General features: G+C 39.0%; 3 protein-coding genes across 4 annotated transcripts; 2 read left to right on the top strand and 1 right to left on the bottom strand.

Moving 5' to 3' along the window:
• Positions 1-715: 715 nt before the first annotated feature.
• On the top strand, positions 716-9,088 carry pkd2l1 (polycystic kidney disease 2-like 1). The gene is made up of 15 exons (XM_086092433.1): positions 716-992; positions 1,138-1,251; positions 2,148-2,275; positions 2,372-2,625; positions 4,321-4,545; positions 4,613-4,841; positions 4,918-5,088; positions 5,182-5,363; positions 5,447-5,567; positions 5,655-5,753; positions 5,836-5,957; positions 6,040-6,157; positions 6,275-6,408; positions 6,500-6,638; positions 8,363-9,088. Exons 1-15 carry the CDS (start codon positions 716-718, stop codon positions 8,474-8,476), a joined length of 2,427 nt encoding a protein of 808 aa, XP_085948559.1. The 3' UTR covers positions 8,477-9,088.
• On the bottom strand, positions 9,089-19,510 carry tial1 (TIA1 cytotoxic granule-associated RNA binding protein-like 1). 2 transcript variants are annotated; one of them, XM_086092436.1, is made up of 12 exons: positions 19,373-19,510; positions 17,180-17,276; positions 16,812-16,910; positions 16,638-16,692; positions 16,477-16,564; positions 14,494-14,569; positions 12,591-12,699; positions 12,405-12,500; positions 12,234-12,318; positions 12,029-12,152; positions 11,783-11,928; positions 9,089-11,119 (listed from the first exon to the last, which is right to left on the bottom strand). In XM_086092436.1, exons 2-12 carry the CDS (start codon positions 17,189-17,191, stop codon positions 10,996-10,998), a joined length of 1,014 nt encoding a protein of 337 aa, XP_085948562.1. In that variant the 5' UTR covers positions 17,192-17,276; positions 19,373-19,510; the 3' UTR covers positions 9,089-10,995. The 2 variants fall into 2 exon arrangements, with proteins under 2 accessions (XP_085948562.1, XP_085948561.1); XM_086092435.1 differs by lacking the exon at positions 19,373-19,510 and adding an exon at positions 17,688-17,883.
• Positions 18,945-25,153, top strand: bag3 (BCL2 associated athanogene 3). The gene is made up of 4 exons (XM_086092434.1): positions 18,945-19,321; positions 21,219-21,554; positions 21,659-22,009; positions 23,075-25,153. The coding sequence occupies exons 1-4, from the start codon at positions 19,124-19,126 to the stop codon at positions 24,041-24,043; spliced, it is 1,854 nt and encodes a 617-aa protein (XP_085948560.1). The 5' UTR covers positions 18,945-19,123; the 3' UTR covers positions 24,044-25,153.
• The last annotated feature ends 232 nt before the right edge of the window (positions 25,154-25,385 follow it).

Genomic DNA, 25,385 nt, shown 5'->3' with positions numbered 1-25,385 from the left:
TTTTTGCTGTTTTTAAAAAAAAATTAATTCTCTGACATTTTTAGCAATTTCATGGACATTTATGGCAAATTTCTGCTTTTACTCTTTCTTTTTGGACATTTTATGGTCACATTTTGGACATTTTGGAAATGTTTAGGTTTATTTAAAAAATATCATATTTTTCAAAATATTTGGACTGACATTTTTGGGAATTTATATATATATTTTTTTAAATCTAAATAATGAATTCATTTAAATAATATTTTACCTAAAAAATACAAATAAATATGTAAAATCCGAGCCACAGGAGCGAGACTAAACAGCCACATGTGGCTCCCCCCAGAGCCGAAGGTTGCAGACCCCTGATCTATACAGTGACACAGCACGCTGCTTGACCCGCTGTCCTTTGGGAGACATTGTGTGTCATCTGCATAGCCATGACAACCAACACTGTCATTTTGAAGCATTTGACCCAAAGGTAACATATTCAGACAGAACAAAAGGGGTCTAACGACTGACCCTTGATGGACCCCACATGGCCATTCGACCAGATATAACAAGCTCTAGCAACTTTGTCAAGTCAAAATCTGATGACAACAAATGCCCCTGCAGACGGACCGCCAGCTCCTCCCCTCCACAACGCTTATGTCACCTACTCCTTATAACCATCTCACCGAGCAGGTGTTCAAAAGCTGCCCACACCGCCCTGCTTCACTTTCCTCTCTGATCCTGCACCATGAAGAGTCTGAACAACCGTGCCGACAGTCACCTGTCCAGCCAGGTAGAATGTGAGTTGGAAAACATAGGTTCATGGGTGAACCAGGGTTTCATTGGCGACTCGCCGCCCTTACCCCGAGTTGTGAGCACGGTCTACAACGCGCAGCCCCTCTTCCAGGGATCCATGGAGAGCATGTACAACGTGGACATCCCCGGCCCGTTCCCAGAGGAGCCACGCTCGGCTGACAAAAAAATCCTGGTGAAGGAACGCGGAGGCTGCTGTTCGTTCATTAAAGGTAGGAACATTCGTCAACTTGGCTGGCTTCAAATCTAAACGCTCATCCGGGAATCCACATTTATTCATTGTCGATTAGTTTTGTCAACAACAGAAGAATTTTCTTTTTTTTTTCTTCTTCATGTTCTTTTCAATATTCTTGATAGGCTTGTGGGGAACGACACTGACTGAGAACACTTCGGACAACCGGGAACTCTTTGTCCGCACAACTCTACGGGAGTTGGTGGTCTATCTGGTCTTTTTGGTGGATATTTGTCTTTGTAAGTAATCATCAGATCAATAGAATATATTTGTGTGTGCCTGAAATGTGAATGCTATACAGTAGATGACAAAATTGATTTCATACAGCATTTTGATCAAAAAATTTTTTTAACCAAATACTTTCCAAAGATCTGTATAAATGGTAAGTTTAGTCACATTTTTATAGTGAATGCATATAAATGTTTAGATGTTCAAAAATGTCAATAGAGTAATAAAAACTCTGCCAAATTCTCCCCAAAAATGTAATAATATTTCATTATAACAATTTTGGACACATCTCATTTATAGGAAGCATGTTCAAACTTATCTATCTAAAGAGACCCAATAAAAGAGAGTAGAAATTGAATAACCAAAAATACTAAATTTACAATGAATAAAGGTAAAGTGCTCTAAAATGACTTGTGAATTCTCTCTCTTTAAAAAAAAAAAAAAATGAGGGCATGAGTGAAAATGTATCAAGGAAATTTCCCATAAAAAAATCCTCCACCACACTCCTGCTTTAATGCCAACAGCAAACGTCCTCCCCATCCCTCCACCCGAGAGCCTTTGTCAAGCCAGCCATTAGCCGTCAAAGGGACATGACCACAACCCTTTTGCTTTTTAGTGATAAGAGCATGTGGCCTCGTGCATTGTTTGTCTGCGTTACATTGACATTGTTTGATGAGGCTATTTGCGTCAGGCTGCCGTGCTCGCTCCTCAAACAAATGACAGCCTCTAATCTGGACCCACATAAATACATCCAAAGAACAAGTGTCCCATGATGGCTTGTGTGTGTCCTGCCTTTGACGTGTCTTATCTTGGGAGCACTGAAAGAAGCAACATTTAAGGCGAACCTGAGCAAAGGCAGATAAGGATCGTGTTAAGGCAGTAACAATGTCATGATGTTGTGTTTCAGTGACATACGGTATGACAAGCTCAAGCACCTACTATTACACTAAAGCCATGACGGACCTGTTTGTGAATACAGCTGGAGAAAGTGGGGTTAAGTTTCAGTCTATAAGCACCATGGGGGATTTCTGGACTGTGAGTATTGGTCCATATAGATTTCTTCCATTTTTCACCACAGTAAGAAACAGTCGGGGCTATATTGACGATTTCAACTTGTTTCTGTATAAACAGTTTGCTCAAGAACCATTATTAGATGGCCTCTACTGGACTAAATGGTACAATAACCAGTCCCTGGACAGTGGAGATCAGTCGTTCATCTACTATGAGAACATGTTGCTGGGAGTTCCCAGGATGAGGCAGATCAAGATCAAGAACAACTCCTGCAAAGTTCACAAAGACTTCCAGGATGAGATCACCGGATGTTACGATGTCTACAACGAGAAGAAGGAGGATGATATCAACTTTGGTCTAATCAACGGCACGGCGTAAGTTACACCTCGGTGCTCTTCTTTATGTGGCGGCTTGCCGATGTAAGGGTCTATGGTGCCGCCTCACCACTCATGACGTTACAGTGCCTGGAATAAGACTAAATAAAACAAAAAATACAATAAATTAACTAGTGGTTATATGCTAGCTCAGGGTTCTGCAACCTGCAGCTCTGGAGCTACATGTGGTCCCTCCCTGGGGATTTCCATTAAAAAATATATAATAATTTAAGTAGAGAATAAATCTTTATTTTTATTTTTATTAAATATTCTTTAAATTAATTAACTTATTTAGTCCATTTTTAAAAAAAAGTTGTTAGAAAAATTAATGAAAGGTAGAATAAAACGTTTTTTTAAATTACCTAAAAAATGTCCCAAAAGTGACAATAAAATGTCCAAAAAGGAAGAGGAAAAGCAGAAAATTACCATAAAATGTCTATGAAATTGCCCCAAAAAAATAAAATAAAATAAAAATAAAAAAATCCAAAAAATTAAATGTTTCAAAAATCGCCATAGATTGTTCAAAAACAAAAGAAGAAATCCCAAAAATTACCATACAATATCTTTGGACATGTCAAAAAATTTATTTAAAAAAAGGAAGAAAAGAAAACATTTAAAAAGTGACAATATAAATTTCCTCCCCCAAAAAGATTTCCTGAAAATTACTATGAAATGTCCCCAAAATTGCCAAAAAGATCAAAAAATCATATTAAGAGAAGGCCGTAAAGAAAATGTTAAAAAAGTAGGCATAAAATGTTCAAAAACAAAAGAAGAAATCCCAAAAATTCCATAAAATGTCGCAAAAATTGCCCAAAATGTCAGAAAATTGATAACAAAAAAGGCGGAACAAAATGTCAAAAAAATGGCATAAAATTTCTCAAAAAGGAAGAGAGGCAGAAAATGACCATCAAATGTCCATAAAATGGCCAAAAATGTCAAACATTTGAGAGAACCGCAGAAAAGTATAATAATGTATGAAAAACAAAGTCTGAAAAATTATTCCCCCCCTAAAAATCCCAAAATGGAAGACGAAAGGTAGGAGAAAAAGACTGTCTACATATTGGATGCTGCATATTTTCGTTATGAAATTCTAATTAGCTCTTACGCCCTCAGTCAGTACATTAGACTAACACTAACACACTGTTTCCTTTATTATTACTTCGTTAATTATTTGGCCTAAAATGGCATTTTTGACAGGAAAGGTTGCTGACCCCTGTGTGCTAGCTAAATAGTATCTAGTTAATAATTACAGCAGTAGCCTACAGTTGTTAATTTGTTTCTTTCATCTGTGTTGTGATATGTTTCTACTCTGGGACACCCCAAAAAATTGTGACCCACTCTCGTTAAAAGTTGTACATACACAATGACTATTCTTCAAATCAAGAGATAAGGCCTTTTCACACTGCACTTAGTTTTCTTGATGTTGACCAAAGGATGACAGTGCTGCTACGGAAGCACCTACAAATATGGGGAAGCGTGCCCATATTTGGAGGTGCTTCCGTAGCAGCCAACCAGGAGACCCCCCCCCCCCCCCACCCACCGTTTGTTCTCTTGCAATGAGAACTAGAAATCACTCCTCCAGCCCCTCTCCCATTGGATCCAAACCAGGAACTGCACATGGGAAAATACTCACATTTGATGGTGTCTGCCACCGCTGTCTTCTTGAGATACACGTGTCGCCTCATGCCTCTGCAGATGGAGCTACCACACCGAGAAAGTGATCAAGGGTTCTTCACATTGGGGTTTGCTGACCACCTACAGTGGAGCCGGATACTACCAAGACCTGGGTCGAACCAAGGAGGAAAGCACAGTTGTGCTCAAGGAGCTGGAGGAGAACCTTTGGCTGGATCGAGGAACCAGGGCCATCTTCATGGACTTCTCCACTTACAACGCAAACATCAACATGTTCTGCGTCATCAGGTACAGGCCGAAACCCAAATTGCTTGATTTGTATCCCAATTTGTGTTTGACGTCAGTCTGTTGACAGGTTGGTAGTGGAATTCCCGGCAACTGGCGGAGCTATCCCTTCCTACCAGATACGAACAGTCAAACTGATTCGCTACATCAGCTACTGGGACTACTTCATCCTGGGTTGTGAGATGGTCTTCTGTTTATTCATCCTCTATTACGTTGTGGAGGAGATACTTGAGCTTCGAATACACAAGTTCTCCTACTTCAAAAGCATCTGGAACATACTTGATATTGTCGTCATACTGGTAAGAATATGTTCAGAGGAATTGTTTCCGCTTTCACTGACTTAATTAAATCATTTATCATGTTTCTCATTTCCAGCTCGCCATTGTTGCCATTATATTCAATATTTTCCGTACAGTCAAAGTGGATAAGTTGCTTGGCAAATTGTTGGACCAACCAGAAATCTATGCGGATTTTGAGTTTCTGGCGTTCTGGCAAACACAATACAACAATATGAATGCGGTCAACCTGTTCTTTGCATGGATCAAGGTAATAAAAAAAAAACGGCCACATTCATTCCACTGTCACTTTTGACATTTGCCCCACCATTCCAAAATAATATGTTTTTTCTTGTCTACGTAGGTGTTCAAGTACATTAGTTTCAATAAGACCATGACACAGCTGTCCTCCACACTGGGCCGCTGTGCCAAAGACATTGTGGGGTTTGCTATCATGTTCTTCATCGTGTTCTTCGCGTACGCTCAGCTGGGATATTTGCTGTTTGGCACAGAGGTGGAATCCTTCAGCACCTTTGTCAAGTGCATGTAAGAAATATCCAAAACAGCAGCATCACTTGAAGCGGTCTTGTGCCTGAACTAAGCAGACTTTCCATCTTTTTTTCCTGCAGCTTCACCCAGTTCAGGATTATTCTAGGAGACTTTGATTATGACGCAATTGACCGTGCAAACAGAGTCCTCGGACCAATTTATTTTGTCACTTACGTTTTCTTCGTTTTCTTTGTCCTGCTCGTAAGTCATCCTGCCGCGCCAGTCGTTTGAAAGTAAAAAAAAATCACACTGTGTATATTTAGAGTTAACCCTATCATCTCTCTTCAGAACATGTTTCTTGCCATCATAAATGACACCTATTCTGAGGTGAAAGAGGAGCTATCGTCCCAAAAAGATGAGCTCCAGATAACCGACATCATCAAACAGGTAGCAAAAGTTACTATGATATAGAAATGTTTAACATATAAATACAATCTCACATCATTTGGATTTTTTTTTTTCTATTTAGAGCTACATGAAAACATTCATGAAGCTGAAACTTAAAAATGAGAAAATATCAGATGTCCAGCGGGCTCTACGTGCTGGATCGGGCGAAATTGAATTCAAGGATTTTAGAGAAACTTTAAAAGAGTAAGTGGGGAAAAAGACAAAGATCTCATTTTGTAATACAAATGATTTAAACATGATCCTCACCACTCTGATGCTGTTGCAGGATGGGACATGCTGATCATGAAATTACTGCCGCTTTCTCCCAGTTTGACCGTGATGGGAACCACATTCTAGATGAGGACGAACAGGAAAAGATGAAAACAGAGCTGGAGGAAAAGAGGGTTTGTAGAGTAACAAGATTTGACCGAAACAATATTTATGTTGTTATATATATCATGTAACAGAGGGTTTTATGGTCAAGTCTGATAAAGCTTTTGAATGTTTCCATTTTTTCTCAGGATGCCCTTGCTGCTGAACTCAACAATCTTGGAATGAACTATGGAAACGATTTAGGGGAAAAGCCTGCAGTGATCTTAAGCGACCAAAAGAGCAACTCTGGTCACACATTTATAGACCGAGAACAATTCCTAAGGTCACATTTCGAAGAAAAATAAATAAATAAATGTCTAAATTGCATCTGACATTAATCAAGCAGATTCACCTTCTCTTCCTGTTAATTGCAGATTGTCCAGGCAGGTTCTCCATCTTGAAAGTGCCATGTCTGGCATTACAGTGAAGATTGAGCTGATTTTGAAGAAAATTGGGATAGAGGACATAACTGAACTAAACAAAATCAATGGGAAGTTGGTGACCAATCACAATGTGAGTATACGCATCCAGAGTCGGTACTATCTACACGTGGGCAAAAGTCAAGTCCCTGCTAAATTTCAAGCGAGATGTAACAAGCACTATTACTTATAAGTTAAGTTAAGCAATATATTTCATAATAATAATTCAAGGCATGCAATCTTGCACAGTGATTTTTTTTTAAACTAATCATAACTCAAAAAGTACATTCAGACCTCTTCCAGTTAAAGAAGCAAAAAAAAAAACTTAGTATGTAAAATGTGTGTGTCATATATGCATGAGCGTTACCAATGTATGTGACATTCCTACCGTAAGAAACATTGAAATATATTGCATATAGAAGTAAATAGTATAAATACATTATCATCAGATTTAAAAATATATATATAGTTTTTGGTACCTCTGGCTTTCCCCAAATATATTATTAGTGTGTGAATGTGCGTGCGTGTATGGCTGAACAAAAGCCATAAACTTTGTAGGCTTTTTTTTTTTTTTAAGTTTAGTCCATTGCCCTGCATTCGTTCACAGGCAGATCTGCCACATCAAATATGGCGGCTGTGTCGACGTATCACGCATACAATAATACGCCCAGCCCGCATGGGCTTATAAGGCACTAAACAATCAAATGATATGACACCAAAGTACTGTATAACAAAATATGTCAAAAACAGTCTTTGTCCTCTTTTCCGAGCTTTAGAAATCGTATTGGCAAATACAAAACATTAAAAAAAAAAAAAAACAGCAACACATTTTGTCTTTGGCCAACAAAACATTTCAGCTTGTGTTGAATAATATCATTAAACATGTACGCTCTTGGATCAACATAAAGTGTACAATATAAAATAAAATGTAATTCACTTTCCACTTAGCATGCATGTTGATAGCTATTAGTCTCAAAAATCGAAATTAGGTGAGAATGCGTGACTGGCTGGTGTTAAGTTATTAACATTGTTTTTCAGTTTAAATTTATATTTTAGCCGTTTTGGATTTAGTTATAGCTGTGGAGCTCAATGAATGGGATTGTCTATTGTATCTGTCTCACACTCCTGAGAAAATAAGGGAGTGTATGTGTCTGGTACCTGTCTCTGTCGGAAGGGAGGCACAGGCTGATTATTGTTTTTCTCTAATCTGATTTATAGCTATGGGAACTTGCAGAAGGGAGGAGAGAGGAATTCTCTTGTTTTTACTGAGTTGAAAACAAATGTATTGTGGGCTGATGGGAGGAGACTTTTCGTATTCACCCACTTTTCAATAAATAATGATGTGCCGGAGTAGACGAGACACAATCTGATGGAACACGGCTTCAGTGTCGTCAGTTTTTGTCATCAGAAGCTTCTGTTTTAATGATACCTTTGCAAAGGGACTTCTTCACCAGGATCTCACCATTCAGTTAATTGAACACGCAAAGAGTACAATACTTAATATTGTCTACTCTAACACTGGCGACCAGTCCAGGGTGTAGGCTACCCCACTTTTCGGCCTAAGTCAAAAGGAATAGGCACCATCACACCAGTGACACTGAGGTTAAAATACTATATATACTGTATTGCCTGACGGGCGAGCCAAATACTGCATTGAGTCAGTGACATTAATACAAGTATATAAAATGACTTGACCTTCAATGAGCAAAAAAATAAATATGTCCGTTACAATCAGCATACATGAAGCCATTGATTAATCACGGAGCAAATACGATTGGCATGATGTATGAGATTTATTTTTCTAATTACCCCAAGCAGGCGGATAAAACTGCCTCAGACGGGAGCGCCCTGCTTTGTGTGGACCGAGGGACAAAGGCTGCGCTGCCATCAGGAAGAATTTGCACCATTCCCACCTATGACTGTCATATGTGATTTAAAAAAAAATCTTGAAATGTGACAATGGAATGCGTTCCATTTGGGATGAAGAACGAGTTACAGATCAAATATTTTAATGCTTTAAAAAGTAAGATTTCTTTACTGAAAATCCTCCAAAATTAACACTCATTTCAGCACACAAATCTTTAACACTTGGGCGGGTGCGTATGAGCTTTGACCAGTCAAGTTTCACTGACGTGTAAATATTATATGCATTTTAATTTGATTTGCTTTATAGACATCAGCATTAGAATAAAAGGTAACATGTTTAAGCTCAAATATTTAGACAACTACAATGTAAAGTGTTGTAGATTCCAACTAAATATATAACTACATATTTGAAGTGTTGTGTGAGGCATATCTAAATAGACTGTTCAACAGAGTATATATAACTTTTTCATGAATACATAAAATCTGGCTAAGTTATAGTTGCTAAACACATGTAGTTATTTCACCACTTACTCAAAGGTTGTCAACTTCTTTGCGCTGTATGAAATTCATGTCTGTCCAGGTCTTGAGCTTTGAATGCTCAAATGCAGGTGAGCAAAGTGTGTTGGTTAGATGCATGTGAAAGCAGTTAAATACGTGTCTATAAAACATACTAAAAGATCTGGTTTGAAAGTGTCTTTATTTCAAATGACTACATGTGTTTTCTATTTTTCTAATGAAAACCATTTCCAGCTTTAACATCACTTATTTTTCACAAAACCAAATTGTCATTACATTCAATATCTTATGCAACAAATATATATATGCACGTCACAATCGTGCAGTTCAAGCTAAAACATCATCTGCTTGCCGCTACTTCAAGAAAATGGCTAAACGGACAATTTAAAATTGGCCAAATTAATTTAGGGCATCCCAGCGGATATTTTACTGATGACATTTTTCATAACATCCAACCCTTTTGTCAATTGGTTTGTTATTCCAACCAGTTTAAACGACCTCCTGCCTCCAACCCAAAAAAATAAATTGTCACCAAATACGTCTACTATTACATGTGATCAAACAAATGGCACATCATTTCAAACCAAATTGAAGGGTGCCTATGAGTAACCTTTACTTCAGAGTGCACCAAGGGGCAAAAATGGTGCTTCCTGGCTTAAAAAAAAAAAAATTGCCATATTTACAAATCCTTCCAATAACATGCAATAACCTTAAGATAAATTAGGCAATCACAATTTTAAAGGAAGAAGGTACGCTCTATTTTTCATTACAAAGGGGGTTGATTAGAAAATGCTCTCTCGGATATCAGGGATTGACCGGACAAGAACAATGAAAAGGAAGAAGACTATATTCCTCTAGGAAACCAGCCCAGAATCAGCAAAAAAAATTATCTGTGAACAAGAGAATGATTTATATTTATTTATTTACCATTTGAATTCAATGCATCAGTGAGCCTCTCTTGAGTTTTTCCTTTGCTATGAGACATGTGCGCCAACACAAATATATCAGATGTTTACGAAGAACATGCTGTTGATCACTCAGAAGAAAAGAAAAAAGGACCAGTGAAAGTAATGTTATCCTTGCTTATCAAAGTAAACCAAGAAATACCTCCTCTGTTGCAATTATTTGAACACCACAGCACTATAGAAATTGTTGTGCGCTGCAAACTATTTCCGGAGTTCTATTTACAAAGCACTTTTCATTCATATCAAAACTGCAGTGACTTTATGGCTGTTGGCTGAAAACAAACCAACGCTGTAAGGTTGCCGTGGCACATTGCAATGGTAGTTCTATGAGACGCTTAATTTGTACACACTTAAATTAAAAATATCAACTCACACTTGTGGCGCTTTCTCACCTATCGTATCAAAGAATCGAAAATGCGCCAAGCACGAGCAGTTCATGAACATTCTGACGAGACCGTAAGTCACAAACTGAAAATATTAAATGTATTTTATATTTGTCCCAGAAGTGTGACGAACGTTGTTGATGTATTGCTGTAGTTTGAGGTTCCAAAACAAACAAAACTTAGATTTGTTTGATTCCAACAAAAGACACAAATATAGTTTTGGATGCACAGGGTGATGTGATTTTTATTTAATTTAATTTAAAGCTTTTATTTAATTTTAAATGTGATGAGGGAGGAGTTTTTCGGATACTGATGAATTTAATGTTATGTTTAATGACCTATTGTCTCTTTGCTCTGGTCAACATCGGTAAAAACAGGCTGGTTCCATTCCTGTGCATTGATGTCACGTTTCAGAATGTAATTATGCAAATACAAGGTTATGCGTACCATGACGGTCATTATTACTGTTTAATCCCTGTTAAAAGGAATTAGAGGCCAATGTATGGCACAGGAGGAGTGGGAACAACACAATGATTGATTCATTTGATGTTTGTGTGGGAGCGTGTTCATATACTGAACTTTTCATTTGAAAAAATTATTTTAAACATATGGGCACTATCATTTAAAAATGTTATTTGTCCAATGAGGCGAATCGATGCTTTACGATGATGGTTTGACCAGAGCTGGTTCTTCTCAGTAAGAGGCTTGTGTTAGGACCAGCTCACTGTGTCTGGTAACCAGTCATGTTGAAGTTGGGCAGGTTGGACACGACTGAATTTCCGGAGGCTGAAGCCTGAGCTGATTGAGAGCCAAATCCTCCGACCCAGCCGGGCGACTGGGGCTGCCTGTGAAATCAATAGATTATTATGAAGCCAGTTTGAGGCATAAATGGAGTATTCAGCAAATTTGTTCTAATTTTGATACTTCAGTCTAAGGCTCAAATGTACGGAAGAGGATTAGGGCCAGTGAAGACAGAAAAAAAAAAAAAAGAAGGTTGGCAGGATTCTCACTTTATTCTCAGAATTCTCACTTTAAAAATCTGAATTCTGACTTAAAAAGGGAGAATTCTCAATTTATTCTCAGAATTCCTACTTTAAAGTCAGAATTCTGACTTAAAGTGAGAATTGTCACTTTATTCTCAGAATTCCGACTCTAAAGTGAGAATTCTTCAGAATTCAGATTTGAGAATTCTGACTTTAAAGTCAGAATTCTGACTTTAAAGTCAGAATTTTGAGATCAAAGTCAGAATTTTGAGATCAAAGTCAGAATACTCACTTTAAAGTCAGAATTGAGAATAAAGTCATAATTCTCACTTTAAAGTCATAATTCTGAGAATAAAGTCATAATTCTCACTTTAAAGTCATAATTCTCACTTTAAAGTCATAATTCTGAGATTAAAGTCAGAATTCTGAGAATAAAGTGAGAATCCTGCCAACCTTTTTTCCTCTGTCTTCACTGGCCCTAATCCTCTTCCGTACGAATGAAACGTTGCACGAGTTGATACATACTCTACACCAAAGCTTTGTTGGTTCCATGACTGGCCATACATGCTGTAGGAGGGAACTTGCCATCCATTAGTCACATACTGCTGCCCATATTGCTGTTGTGGACTTCCATAGACCTGATTCCACTGCCCCCACTGACCATATTCAACCTGTGGCAAAAAATAAGGTCAACAGACTCCAAACAATGTTATGATAATGTTCATTCGAGCAATATCATACCCAAATACGTTATTTCATTATTCACTCTACCTGCTGCGAACTTTTGGTCATATCAGGAGATTCTTTGCCCCAGTAGCACTTCACAATGTGTCCTTCGATGCCAGTGCCATTAACTGACACAATGGCATGGGCAGCACTGTCATGGGAGGAAAACCTTTCAAGGAGAAGAGTATATCAAGCAATTTCATTCAACAGAGAACTTGGCTGACATCTAGAGGCTAAATGCTCCCATTACCTGATGAAAGAATACCCTTTTTCTGGGAAGACTCGGATTTCCATGATCTGACCAAATGGTGAGAAGGTCTGCCGCATTAATGTATCTGAGATAATTAGAGCAAAAAAGTCATCTATTGTACATTGGTCAAAAGTGAGAGACCCAGTGGAACACTAAATGAGAACTACTTGCCAGACAGTCCTGACTGGATCCCGCCGCAGTACACGGTGCAGTTCTGTGGACTGGATTGGCTTACAACATCATCGAACCTCAGTTGTTTTGAGCTATCTAAAATAAAATAAAATAAAACAATTGTGACAAAATAATTTCACACACCAGTTCCATTGAATCAGCAAAGCAAAATCATTCCAAACTTACTGTCCTGTGAGTTTTTTGGAGCAGGTGGCTTCCGCGTTGCCCAGTTGGTCCTGATTTGGCGTCCGCCGAGCCACTGCCCGCCCATGTGAACAATGGCGTTCTCTGCATCCTATTAGCAACAAATCAAGAAGTTGAAATTGGTACTTTACTGAAACCATTACTGTGTATTGATTGGTAACATTAGTAGTTAATAATTGAAAAGGCTGAATTTCCAGAAATAGTGGCCAGGTCGCTTTAACTGCAGAAGGGGGGAGATTAGTTTTAAAGACACATTTTTAGAGTATTATCATAAAAAGGGCCAAAACGGAAAATGCAGAGAAACAGCAAGAACAATGAATCGAAGATAGTGTATTACAATCAATTTTGAACCAACTTATTATTATTATTATTCCAATATGTGGCTAGAAAGCACAGTGTTTGTCGCCACAATGCATGGAGTGATCGATCACCACCAACAGTCTCAAAATATCAACACTGTCTTCTCTGTTCTTGCCTGTTTCCGCTCTGTGGTAATCCACTTTTTCCTTAAATTGAATTTAAAAAAAATAATACCGTACACCAGGGGTGTCAAACATACGGCCCGCCGGCCGGATCAGGCACACCATTGGGTTTAATCGGGCTCGTGATATCATCTTGCAAAGTAAACAAAATTGTAATGTCGGACCAATTAATCAGACGGCCAAAATTAAAACATATGAATTTGTAATTTCACAAGCAATCCTCAGATGAGCTATGCAGCTTGTATACAGAACTGACCTGGATGTAATTTTACACACAACCTTAAGTTACGGTTCATTAATAAAAAAATAAAATTTAAAAAACATAGACCAACATAAATCAAACATAAACGTGCTGAATACGACACACATTCAGCTACTGGTAACACAAATACATATGACATGGATTATTGTCCTATAACTTTATTAACTGCACCACACTATGCATTCTGGGAACAATATATATGCAAAACAGGTAGATATCATATGACACATGTTTTTAAGTTAAATACATTGATTTTTCTAGTCCGGCCCACTTGGTAAAAATGTGGCCCCTTAGCTAATATGAGTTTGACACCCCTTGCCGTACAATCTATGTAAAGGGTCACATTTGTTCCACAGAAGCAGGTTGTGGGTTGACCACTAACTTTTTCGCTATGGTCCACTTCAGTCGCGGTCGGCCAAATTTTGCTCGGTGTGCAGCAGGCCTGACTAATTGGGGCATGGCCACTATTTGAGTAAATTCACTAATTACATTTGGGTTTATAATCTACAAATTATTCTGTGCATGTTATCCTCAACAATGTTATAGTACACAGTACATTTTGTAGAGTATAGTTTACTCTCAAAAGAGTATTTGATCCCACTCTAAACAGTGTAAAATTTACACTTGGAAGAGAGTAAAATATTCAGAGTAAATTTTACTCAAACTATTTTGTGCGCACGAGAGAATGTTTTTGGTCTCCTTTTGGATATTAGCAAACAGTGGGAGTGGCAAAGCTCAAGTGGTAGAGTGGCTGTCGCCCAAGCTAAAGGTCGTGAGTTTGTTCCTCAACCCTTCTGTAATGTTTTTTTTTTAATAAACGAATAAAAAATGTAATGGGATAGGCCAATTATTTCGTACACAGTAAAAATACTTTGAGTAAAATTTACTTTGAATATTTTACTTTCTTCCAAGTGTAAATTTTACTTGTTGAGAGTGGGCCCAAACACTCTTTTTAGAGTAAAATGTACTCTACAAAAATTACTGTGTAGGAAATTATGTAGTTATGACTGTGTTGTGTGTGTGTGTAACTATACACTTCTACATATATTTGCCACACACACAAAAAAAAAGAAAAAAGGAGTAGAATAATAAACAGGAAAATAAATAACCTTTCATCTGTGGTGCGGCACTGGAGCCTTACCAGTTTGTTGTAGAAGGACACAAATCCATACCCCTTTGATTTGCCTGTCGCCAAGTCCTTCACAACACGAGCATCTCTGGAGCAAAATGTGAAAACATTTTCAGTGAGTATTCCAGTCAAATTGCATGATACTAAAAAAAGGAGCCACGCAAGACACTGAACTGTGAATCCTCTACACTGTCCTATATTACTGGTAGCTATCAGGACCCTGGACTGAGTGCCGACTCGCTGACTCAAAAGCAAGAATGAAGTAAGGTGTACATGCAGTCTACAAATTTACACAACTTTAAGATGTATTAACAATTTATTGCCACAAAAGCACCACTTTGTCTACTACTTTTAATCTGATTAAATATAAGACGTACACTACCATGCATTCTTAAACTAGTCTTCTGTCCTATAAATTACAAATGTATAGAATAAATTATAGAAAAAAAGGAATGAAATGGCATACATGGCTAGATTTCTGTATATTCCTTGGTCAATTCTTTACCACCAATATGGAGTATCGCATTTGGGGAGCTGCAAATTTTGAGAAATTGACAATTTTCAGAAATTTGGGAAGAAGACCTTAATGCGACAAAACTTAGTATACAATTGAAAATGAAACACTTTAAATATAGATTTAGAGGAATACATTTATAGTAATATTAACTGTGATAATCTATGCTATATCACGTAAAGACAGAGCATCTACAAAAAAAGACAGAGGAAAATGGAATAAATAGAGAAAAAACTACATCTGAGTCTCCAGAGTGCACAGTTCCTTGCTGTTAGCCTTCAAGCTCCTGTCCAATCCTATGAGCATTTCTGTAAAATAACCAAAATGCTATTACTTTACTGAGACCCACATCTAAAGGCTGTTCAGGTTCATATACACAGCTTACATTGCGCTGACACTTACCACATACTAAATATGCAAAGAAGAGCAACACTAGCTGACACAATGTAGAAAACACAAGTTAACAATGGTAAGAGAGCACTTCATTCAGTGATTGGTAGTCAACAAATCCAAACAGTTTACATGGTTTGGTATGGTTACAGGTTCTAGTTATGTTGACAGATCTACATCTTTTTTTTTCTTCTTTTTTTTTACATGCATGGTGGGATGTATAGTAACTATTTCAACATTGACAGAAGACGTAGCTTCTTTTTTTTTTATATATATCTTTTTTAACCACCAACATGGATTTTAGAAGAATCAGATCTCTCGGCAAATGAGATGTGATTTAAGAACAGCTAGATGTTCAGATTGAAATTAAGGTTTCACAAAAACATCATTTACAATTTAGGAATTATAGACACATTGTTCAGCATCATAATAATAAAAGATCAAAACGATTAACAAAACACCAATGGTCACCTACTTGGCCTTTCATAAGAACAATATAACTTTTTGAAGGCACCTAAATTCAATATTTGTGGCCTTTCTGTGCAAGTATTGAAGACCATGTCTCCCTCTATTTATAGTTATGTAATATGAGGCCATGGAAATCTGCATAAAATAATCTGACATTATTTCCTAAATGGCAAATGCCATATTTGTGGGAAACTTAAAGATAGAAATCTACACTCCAATCACATCTTTACAGCTTCTGTCTTTCCGATAACGGCAAAACCCCAAAATTCTGCCACTGCTCAAACAGTCATTCTGAATGAAAAATCAATTTAAAGTGACTAGACAAATTTTTAATAAACCGGCAGAGGTATGCATTTGTTTTCCTTCCAACTCATCTTGTTAAAGACACTTCCCTGATTTTACCAGAGGACCATTATATATACAGCATGCTATGCAACAGCTATCAATGTCATTCTTCTGTCTTCTTAAAGAAGTGGTACTTAAAAAATTTGAGAACTGTGTTCTACAAATGTTATTGCTGGGGAAATGCAAGTTCTTGAGAACAGGTGACAAAACAACTCTTATAGGTAAGCATTTATGTTAAGGCGGTAATAATGAAAACAACTACAACCCAACAAACTTACGAGATACTCCCAAAAGGTGCAAATGCAGCTCTCACGTCTTCAGTGGTAATCTCGGGGCTGAGATCACCCACAAACACATGGAAATGATCTATAATAGAATAAAAACAATATTAAAGGGATCTTACCTTTTCAGTGTCAGTACATAATTGGTCATTACTTACTGGATGTGTCTTTCTTTTGGCTACTGGGAGTGGTTGCCCAATTTACTTTGACTTCCTGAAAATACAGACAGAAAACATTTAATTTCAAACAGCCAGGCAGGCACTTTCTATGTAAAAAGCATTAGTAACACAATTTCAAAAAAGATTAAATGTGTATCACAAAATGTATCAAACCTTTCCAAGAATTTTTCTTCCATTCATAGCTGCTAGGGCTGCTGCAGCATCTCTGTGCTCAAAGAATTCCACAAAGCAATAGGGGTCATTGGTTGTATGCTGCAAGAGAAAAAGTCAGACCAAAAAGTTAATTTGGCTTTCACTTATGCTGTATAAATCAAACGGCGACCTAAAATTCCAGTCATATATTTTTCATTAGTAAAGGAAAGATTAAATCATTGCCAATTTTAAATTTGCAATGCAGTATTTTATTTTCACGCCTCCACAAAGACATTAAATCTGTAGTCACTGTTAGCATTTATGTTGACATAATTTTGTATTTCTACCCCATTATCATAATATATCACCAACATATGCTGTTCACTTACCTCAGTGATCATTTTACAACTTTTACAGGGCCCTATTTGAGTGAAAAGTTGTAGAATTAGAATTTCAGTCACATCCCTGGAGAGATTTCCCACGTACCTGGAAGGGAAAAATCATCTGTAAAAAAATCTCCAACAATTCGACAACAACACAAATGTCGATATTATGGTAAAGGTTTGTGCGCAATTAACCTAAACATGTTAACGTGTTTGTGTAACTTAGTTCGATTCGCTTGACAGTCACACAACCCGCCGGGCTAACGTTGCTAATTTAGCTGCTCGTGACATTTACGGTAGTTTGACGCCACTGACGGTTACGGAACATATTCTACGAACTACAACAAAAGTTCTAAACTCTTTTGCGAAACTGTTGTTTTCGACTTCACAGTTAGCTGAAATATAAACCAATAAACACCCGATTTCGTGTTGGCAGCGCAAATTAAGTTAGCAACCGCTCTTCGAAATTAGCGCAGCAAATGTTTCGGAGATTGGTAAAGCTATTGCAACTTACAGAGTTCTGGGGTAAGAATCGTCGTCCATTATTATCAATGTCGACAGTCACCAATAGCAATGAAAAATAAATCTATTCGTTGGTAAGCTACAGTTTCTTGGCTCCTCGGTACGCAATTTTATCAACTTGCTAACTAGCCAGAAGCTAGCTAACCGGACACCAGGCTTACGTCATGCTACTACGCCACGAATATCGACAGCGCATGCGTATTCTGTGACTGTGCATGTGTGACAGATTGTTATTTGAAAAACAAAAATTGTGGTAAAGTCTGGAATTAAATCTCTAAAATAGAATCGAACCCTTGTTTACTGGAAACTTTAAAGCCCTCCTCAAAATGTCTCCAGCCTCCCATAAATAATTTGGTCATTAATATATTTACAAAAATACTAAAGGTTAAGTATGATGTGGTAAATAATATAATAAACTTTCTTTATTCACTAATCTGTCTTTTCCCCTTCACCTCATTCACCTCCCCCCCAGTGTGTTGTTTATGCAATTCAATACGATCGCCTCTTGCTCGAAGTCAGCTGGAATAGACTCCAGCACCTGCAACTTGAGGATAAGTAGCACACAGAATGGATGGATAATTGTATTTGAGCACAGCATTGTACTGTGTACTGATCCCGGGATTTCCCAAGGCGTTCCCATGTCAACCGTGTGATAGACTCTCCAGTGCGGAGGAAACTAAATTAGGCTGTTTGTATCCGGAATCTTGTTTTTTCGGTCACGAACCACGTTGACCGTAGGTGAGGCCAGGAACATAGATTGGCCGGTAAATCAAGAGCTTTGCCTTTTGGCTCAGCCCCTTCTTTACCACAAGGGACCAATACAGTGTCCGCATCACAGCAGACGAATCCACCTGTCGATCTCCCATTCCATCCTGCCCTTACTCATGAGCAAGTCCCCAAGGTACTTAACTCCTCCACTGGCAGGATCTCATTCCCGACAGATTAAAAGAACACTGCAAATCTAACTGTGGCCTAAAACTTTCATAGACGCGGTATTGTAGCTGTGTTAAATCCGAGAAATAATTTCTCTTTGTTAGCCGTGGTGACTCCCCCCCCCCACTCCCACACACAAATCACCCCCTGTCCAGTAAAGTTTAAAAACGTATTCTTAAAATACAACTTTTCAAAGGTCCCTGTTGTTGCTGTAAAACAATTTATAAATAATTAATGGTGTAGGATAATAATGGTAACTAATGAAAAAAACATGATAGTGGCAAAAGGTAGGCCTAATTCTCAAATGATGAAACATGTTTACTGCGTGCCTGTTTGTGTGGTTGGGGGTGTGCTGCGCGACATTGGTGAGCGAAGCCATGCCTCTGTATCCAGCGCTGTCCGCCCCCAGCATTAACCCAGCTATTTCGAGAAACTTCCAGCCCACTTTTCCACGTCACTTGAAGGAATCTTTAAAGCGTCCGTCGCCGGTATTAAATGTCTCAGTGTTGGGCAGCCAGAAGCATAAACGGCATGAAGACGCAGTCGCCGACAACGACGATGGCGAATAACGACAACGACCCCTTGCCTCTCGGATGGGAAGTCAAAATTGACCCCCAGACCGGCTGGCCCTTCTTCGTGGATCACAACAACCGCACCACAACCTGGAATGACCCGAGACACGACACGAAAAAGGTAACGGCGGCGCGATAAAGTTGATGTATTGAGGAGCGTGTGTTATATCACCTGCATCATGGTGCCGGTTGTTCCGACCCGTTAAATGTTCCGAGGTGCGCAGTTAGCTAGTGTGTATGTCACGAACGGTGTTGACTATAGGCCATGTTTGCCCCCTTAACTCCCCCTCACGCACACCTCACGAGCCATTTCGAACGCCTCACCAATCCTGTTTTGTCCCCGAGTGCTGATCTAACTACATAATTACTCGGTGACTCATCCTGCAGTATGTGTAAAGACCACCTTTGACTTATAATATCAGTTCGTTTATGGCGACAAACCGCGATGTCCTCATATTAAACTTTTCCCTTACAAGGCTTGACGCAGGACCACCGTGGCCAGGGTGTCGTCTATATGTTAGGATTACTGCGTATTATATCAGACTCATTGGAAGCATGGAGGGGGAAAAAAAGAGAGATTGATGGAATGACGAGGGACGGACAGGGGGCTTGCATGCTGCCACTTGTTAATCTTCAGTCAGACGTCGCTGTCGAAGGCAGAAGCTGCTGGAAAGAGGACAGCTGTCCGTGGATAAAATGGGTGCAATGCTGTTGCCTGTGTGCAGCGTCTCATACTCAAATGGCAGAGGGCAAAGGGTCACTCCCAGATATTTCACAACTTTTGTTTTAGATAGAAAACAAATAGAAAAAGTGGCTAATGATCTTAATGGCAGTGGCATTGAAATGCAGTTATTGTGTTGACGTCTTTGAGATTTGTGGTCAATGGTTACCAAGGCAGAAATCAATTAACTATGAATAAACCTGTTGCTGGTGTTCCGCCTTGACTATTGCTGGCAGTTGCCTTAGACACTTATGTTGACAGCAATACAAAATCGTTTTTAATCGCAAATCCACACAAATAGTATTTGTCAGCAGCAACAGTTTTACTGTTTTTTGTTGTGATTATATTCTGTATGCATATAGATGTATTTTTTTTTGATAATCCATGTTTTCTTTTATAGCAAGAATAATGAATGAATCAGTGAACAACTGAGTCCAAAAAACTTTGACAGTGCCTTCATCCATCCATTTTCCAAACCACAAATAATACATTCAACTATTTGCTTAGTTGCTAGGGTCACAAATAATAGCACATGCATCTTCATGAAATGGCATCTAAACTAGTATAATACAAAATGTATCTTAGGTAATATTTGCCCTGAAATGTTAACCTAAACCTATATAATAATTTGTCAGGACAATCATTTTTAGGCTTCGATTTTCTAGACAACTATTTACATTGGGGAGAAAAAAAAGTTGAATCTTTTTCTGGATAAGGCACAGTGAGCACATCTGCCTTACAATTCTGAGTTTGTGGGCTTTGAATCCGGATTCCTGTGCAGAGTTTGTTTGTTCTCTCCGTTCTTGCGTGGGCTTACTCTAAATTGTCCATAAATGTGAATGTGATTGTGAAGGGTTGTTTGTTTATATGTGCCATGCGAATGGCTGGTGACGAGTTGAGGGCGTACTCCACATTTCGCCGAAAGTCAGCAGGGTTTGGCTCAAGCTCACCTGAGCCCCTAGTGAGGATAAGCGGTACAGAAAATGGATGGATCTTCATTTGCACTGTATTTTGGACTGACTCAATTTAAATGTAGATATCTTTATGGAGGAGTAGCAACTTGAATAATTTACGAGCATCATAAGCAAAAATCTTTTTTGTTTGTTTGTGTGTGTGTGTGTTGGAGCACAATTCCTTAAAATTTGAAACAGCTGAAAAATAAAATATGTATTGCTATAGTTTAAGTTCAAGGATATCTGCAATTGAGTTTGTCTGATTTACTACTGCTGCATGTAATATTATACTTTACTGCTGTCAATTTTGTTATTACATTTCAGTTCATGTGTACATACTTCAGGTTAGGGAAGTGTTCCCAAATGGACCCAGCTCCCCACCAGAACCAAACCCCGAGGAGATGCAGAAGACCTTTGTGAAAGAGATGAAGCACCCCATCCTCCGTCCAGGTTATGTCCCAATCCCAGTCTTCCACGAGGGTGCAGATCTCAAACAACAACAGCACCCGTGCTATTCGTACATCCAACCAACCACTACACAGAATTTCAGGACAGAGGGGCGGATACCTTCGCCCACACCAGGCTTTCATTGTAGGCCTAGATCACCTCTCCACGGACCTGGTGACAGCTGCTCCACGGGTACTGGAAAATCCAGCTCACCTGTATCCCAAACAGCAGAGGTTGGTCAATAACTTAAGACTAAATGTACTGTGCTCTATGGTTGCAATTCAGTAGCATCAATGAGTATTAAACCTTCCCAATTTCCTATTGAATTGTTTTCAAGGTTTATACTGGCCCACATAACCAACTCCCACGGCCCAGCAGCACTGGTCTTCAAGCAGGCTACATCCCAATCCCAGTAATTCATGAGGGTGGAGGAGGCCAAACGCAAGCACAGCCGCAGATCAATCCATCCATCCACTGTCAGCGCGTCCCCTATTCAGAGCCTCAGCAACCCTTCCACCGCCTTCAGCAGGATGAATGGCCCGGCTATTCTGCAGCAATGCAGCCTTCTCGAGAAAGGGCTTCTCCCACATTGTATCCCCAGCACAGAGATTCTGCTGCCATTCACCTACCACATAATATCAGAAGTCAGTCGCCTGTTGTAACCCAGGTGCTGGGAGAAAGACCACAAGTAAGTACACCACAAGGACTTACACACAGATTTCTTATTAATATTAGGGCTGGACGATTAATCGTAATGTTATCGTGATTTAGATTTTTGCTTCTCACGATTAATAATCGAAGAAAAACAATGAATGTGCAGAACGCCATGGTGCGTTTACAAGTTCACTACATTGCGAAAGTACCCTGAATGCACCGCCACCATGTTGCTTTTAGCAACTTAGGCCGGAGCGAATCAATGTGATTCTGCCGTCCCTAAGCGTCCTTTAAGCTGTTTAATGACACCCCAGTTGGCGTTAACTGTAAAACTAAACCCACGACAAGAAGAATTACATTCACTGTAGATTTAAATACAAAACATGCTTCGTTTTTAAAACATAGCTAGCCTAGCGCTAATGCTAAAGGAGGAGACCGTTAAAATGCTAACAGGAAATTAGCATCGACTTCGGGAGTGGTATTACTTCAAATAAAGAATATTACACATTCTTCCCAATCTGTGAAAAAATCGCTCATTTCTTCTGTTATCATTGTGTGTACACACCATAAATGCACAGCACCACACTGCCCATAAGAGGCCAAGACGCGCAGGAACATCCGCTATTTGTTTTTAATTGCTATATTTTTTAGCATACTTATTTTACTTTCTTACTAATTTAATTTCTCGCTGTCCTTGTATTTCCTTTCCTCAAAATTTAAGGATACAAATATCCAATAACTTTTTTGTTGTTGTTGTCAGACCAACACACATTTCCACATGACAGCACAAAATACAATCCTTAAGGTCCCAGGTTAGCCCACTAAGTCCCCAGACTTGTGAACATAACATAAGCTAAACTAAATATGAAGCTTAATGCTTACGTTTGAAAATGAAGAATGAAAATGCAAGAGGCTCGGATTTCACATGATTTTATACATGACAAAAAGAGGAGTGTTCAACGTGAAACATTTCAAATAAATCAATAATCATGATTAATCTCAATCAAAATAATCGTGATGAGTATTTTTCCCATAATCATCCAGCACTACTTCACATTGGTCCATATATCCAAGTATTTAAACCTCTGATTGTCCACAGCATATCATCATGAGAGAGCCACCTCAAAAAGTGGAGCAGGAACAAACGAGCCCTCTGCAAAAAACAGAGAACATCCAGATTTCTCAGCCTTTACCCACAGAAGCTGATGGCCAAAAGCCTCATTTTCAACAGCCTCCACCTCAGCAACATCAACACTACCAACAGCCTCCGCCTCAGCAACATCAACACTACCAACAGCCTCCGCCTCAGCAACATCAACACTACCAACAACCTCCACCTCAGCAACATCAACACTTCCAACAACCTGCGCCTCAGCAACATCAACACTACCAACAACCTCCACCTCAGCAACATCAACACTTCCAACAACCTGCGCCTCAGCAACATCAACACTACCAACAGCCTCCACCTCCACCTCAGCAACATCAACACTTCCAACAACCTCCGCCTCAGCCACCACAGCAATTCGAGCAGGCACCGACTCCGGCGTCTCCACAGTCCGAGCAATTACCACAACACTTCCCAGAGCCCCATCAAGCGGAGCAAAACACCGCCGACGTCACTGAGCCAGAAGCACACGAAGCAGCGGCCGTTGCCGCAGAAGTCCCGCCTGTCAGGGCAGAGGCTGAACAACCGCCCCAGTGTCCCGTCCACCCAGGTTTGGCGAAAGTACAGAAGATAGTCGAGCGGGTTGCTAAACTGGAAGCAGAGGTGAAAAGCTTTGAAGGGAAAAAGAATGATAAGAAATATTTGTTACTGGAGGAACTGCTGACCAAAGAGCTCTTAGCATTAGACACAGTTGATCCGGAAGGTCGTGTGGATGTACGGCAGGCGAGAAGGGATGGCGTCCGTCGCGTTCAGACCATACTAGAGGAACTGGAGCAACTGGAGGAGCCGTCCACAAGACGTGCGAGTGAGAACTTGGCGGAGGGAGGTAGCATGACACAGAAAGGAGAGCCCAGCATGATCACCAAGGAGAATGTGGAGATGGCAAAGGAGATATCCTAACAAGAAGCTGAACGTGTTTGTTTGATAGTGAACAAGATCACACTCTGCACAGTATTTGTGAAACTTGCATGCATTCATTAGCAGTTTTAGTATTTTTTTTTGCCATTCACCACATAATTGATGGGAGCTCTGTGCTGTCACGCTTTTCAAGACAACATTGTTGCCTTCAGTATTGTGCCAGTGTCTTCATAATAAGACACCTGTCATGAGCAAGGTGTGTTGGCATGAAGTTTGAGTCAAATTCGGGGTTTGATGAAGAGGCCTTTATGTATCATACAACAAAGACAAGTATTTTCTTAATGAATGTTACGTGTAGATGCCTTTTGTCTTTATTCAATATTGTATGGAGCTTTACTCAATCCAGTCGGCACATTTGTTTGTATGCAGTGCATGAAGAGTGCAAACATTTGGAGCTTTAGAGCTGAACTCGCTGCAAAACGCTGTCAACACAAAAAGCATTTCCCCTTTATTACAATGTTGGAGTTGCTTTGTGGCGAAAACAACAATGAGTTTGTCATTTAGGATGCTGTTTTTTGGTACGTGAGTTACTTTTGTCATCTTTGCCCTTCATCGTGGAAATGTATCACACTGAATGATCAGCATCATTTTTGAAATATTTGTTACACCAATTTTGATGTGTTTTGAGTGTTTGTATAGACATGGGTAATGTCATTTCAATGCAATCTATCAAGTATTTATATTTCACTATATAGTATTTTACTATATTTATGAATGTGTTAAGACAAATGGACCTGTGATGTGAGACAATCAGCACTTGGTGCTAATAAGGATTCAGTTACAGATTGTTAGAATGTTCTTTGCAGACACACCAAAGCCACAATCTGTAATATCACAGACAAAAACTGCCTTAAAAGTGCAATACGATGACACCAAGCTATCACTTGAAAAGTATTCAAATTAGTTTTATGATTAGCCTCGCACAATTTGTGTAATGATTTGTCACCAAAGTAAGCCCTCTGTAATGCCTTATAACCCTCACAAATTACGGATTGTGGCTTAAGTATCAATCACGGGTGATGAGTCGCAGACAAATGCGTTGTAGAAAGCAAGTCATATTGGTATTGTTGAAATAAATTGTATTTGACAGTATTTCTGACTAATATTTTGCTCCACTAAACAGAGATGGCAAAAGTATGCACACAGATACTTGAATAAAAAAAACAACTATAAAACCCCAAGTCCTAATTTAATTCTTAAAGCAATACTAAGGAACTTTCAGTTTACGTTGATTATGGCGACGCCATATGGACAAAAGTGGTATTGTTATGTCTGAAGGAAGACCACTTTTCCCATGAGGACAAGCGCTTTGCGTCGTTTTTTA

The sequence above is a fragment of the Leptonotus elevatus genome, chromosome 13 (genome assembly GCF_054856555.1).
Source record: "Leptonotus elevatus isolate MCC_2025b chromosome 13, RoL_Lele_1.0, whole genome shotgun sequence".
NCBI classification, from domain to species: domain Eukaryota; kingdom Metazoa; phylum Chordata; class Actinopteri; order Syngnathiformes; family Syngnathidae; genus Leptonotus; species Leptonotus elevatus.
The sequence above is the reverse complement of the archived record's forward strand: the minus strand, read 5'-3'. Positions and strand labels throughout refer to the sequence as shown.

Bases quoted from the DNA above. Each gene is read 5' to 3' on its own strand.
- pkd2l1 (XM_086092433.1), top strand. From the start codon at position 716: ATGAAGAGTCTGAACAACCGTGCCGACAGTCACCTGTCCAGCCAGGTA. The intron at 993-1,137 runs GTAGGAACATTC...TATTCTTGATAG, and splicing joins CTGCTGTTCGTTCATTAAAG to GCTTGTGGGGAACGACACTG. The intron at 2,276-2,371 runs GTGAGTATTGGT...CTGTATAAACAG, and splicing joins CCATGGGGGATTTCTGGACT to TTTGCTCAAGAACCATTATT.
- tial1 (XM_086092435.1), bottom strand. From the start codon at position 17,716: ATGGACGACGATTCTTACCCCAGAACTCT. The intron at 16,911-17,179 runs GTAAGTGAACAG...TTTCTCTTGCAG, and splicing joins GTTGTAAAATGATCACTGAG to CATACAACCAATGACCCCTA. The intron at 14,570-16,476 runs GTAAGTTTGTTG...ATTTTGCTCCAG, and splicing joins GCACCTTTTGGGAGTATCTC to AGATGCTCGTGTTGTGAAGG.
- bag3 (XM_086092434.1), top strand. From the start codon at position 19,124: ATGTCTCAGTGTTGGGCAGCCAGAAGCATAAACGGCATGAAGACGCAG. The intron at 19,322-21,218 runs GTAACGGCGGCG...TACATACTTCAG, and splicing joins CGAGACACGACACGAAAAAG to GTTAGGGAAGTGTTCCCAAA. The intron at 22,010-23,074 runs GTAAGTACACCA...GATTGTCCACAG, and splicing joins TGCTGGGAGAAAGACCACAA to CATATCATCATGAGAGAGCC.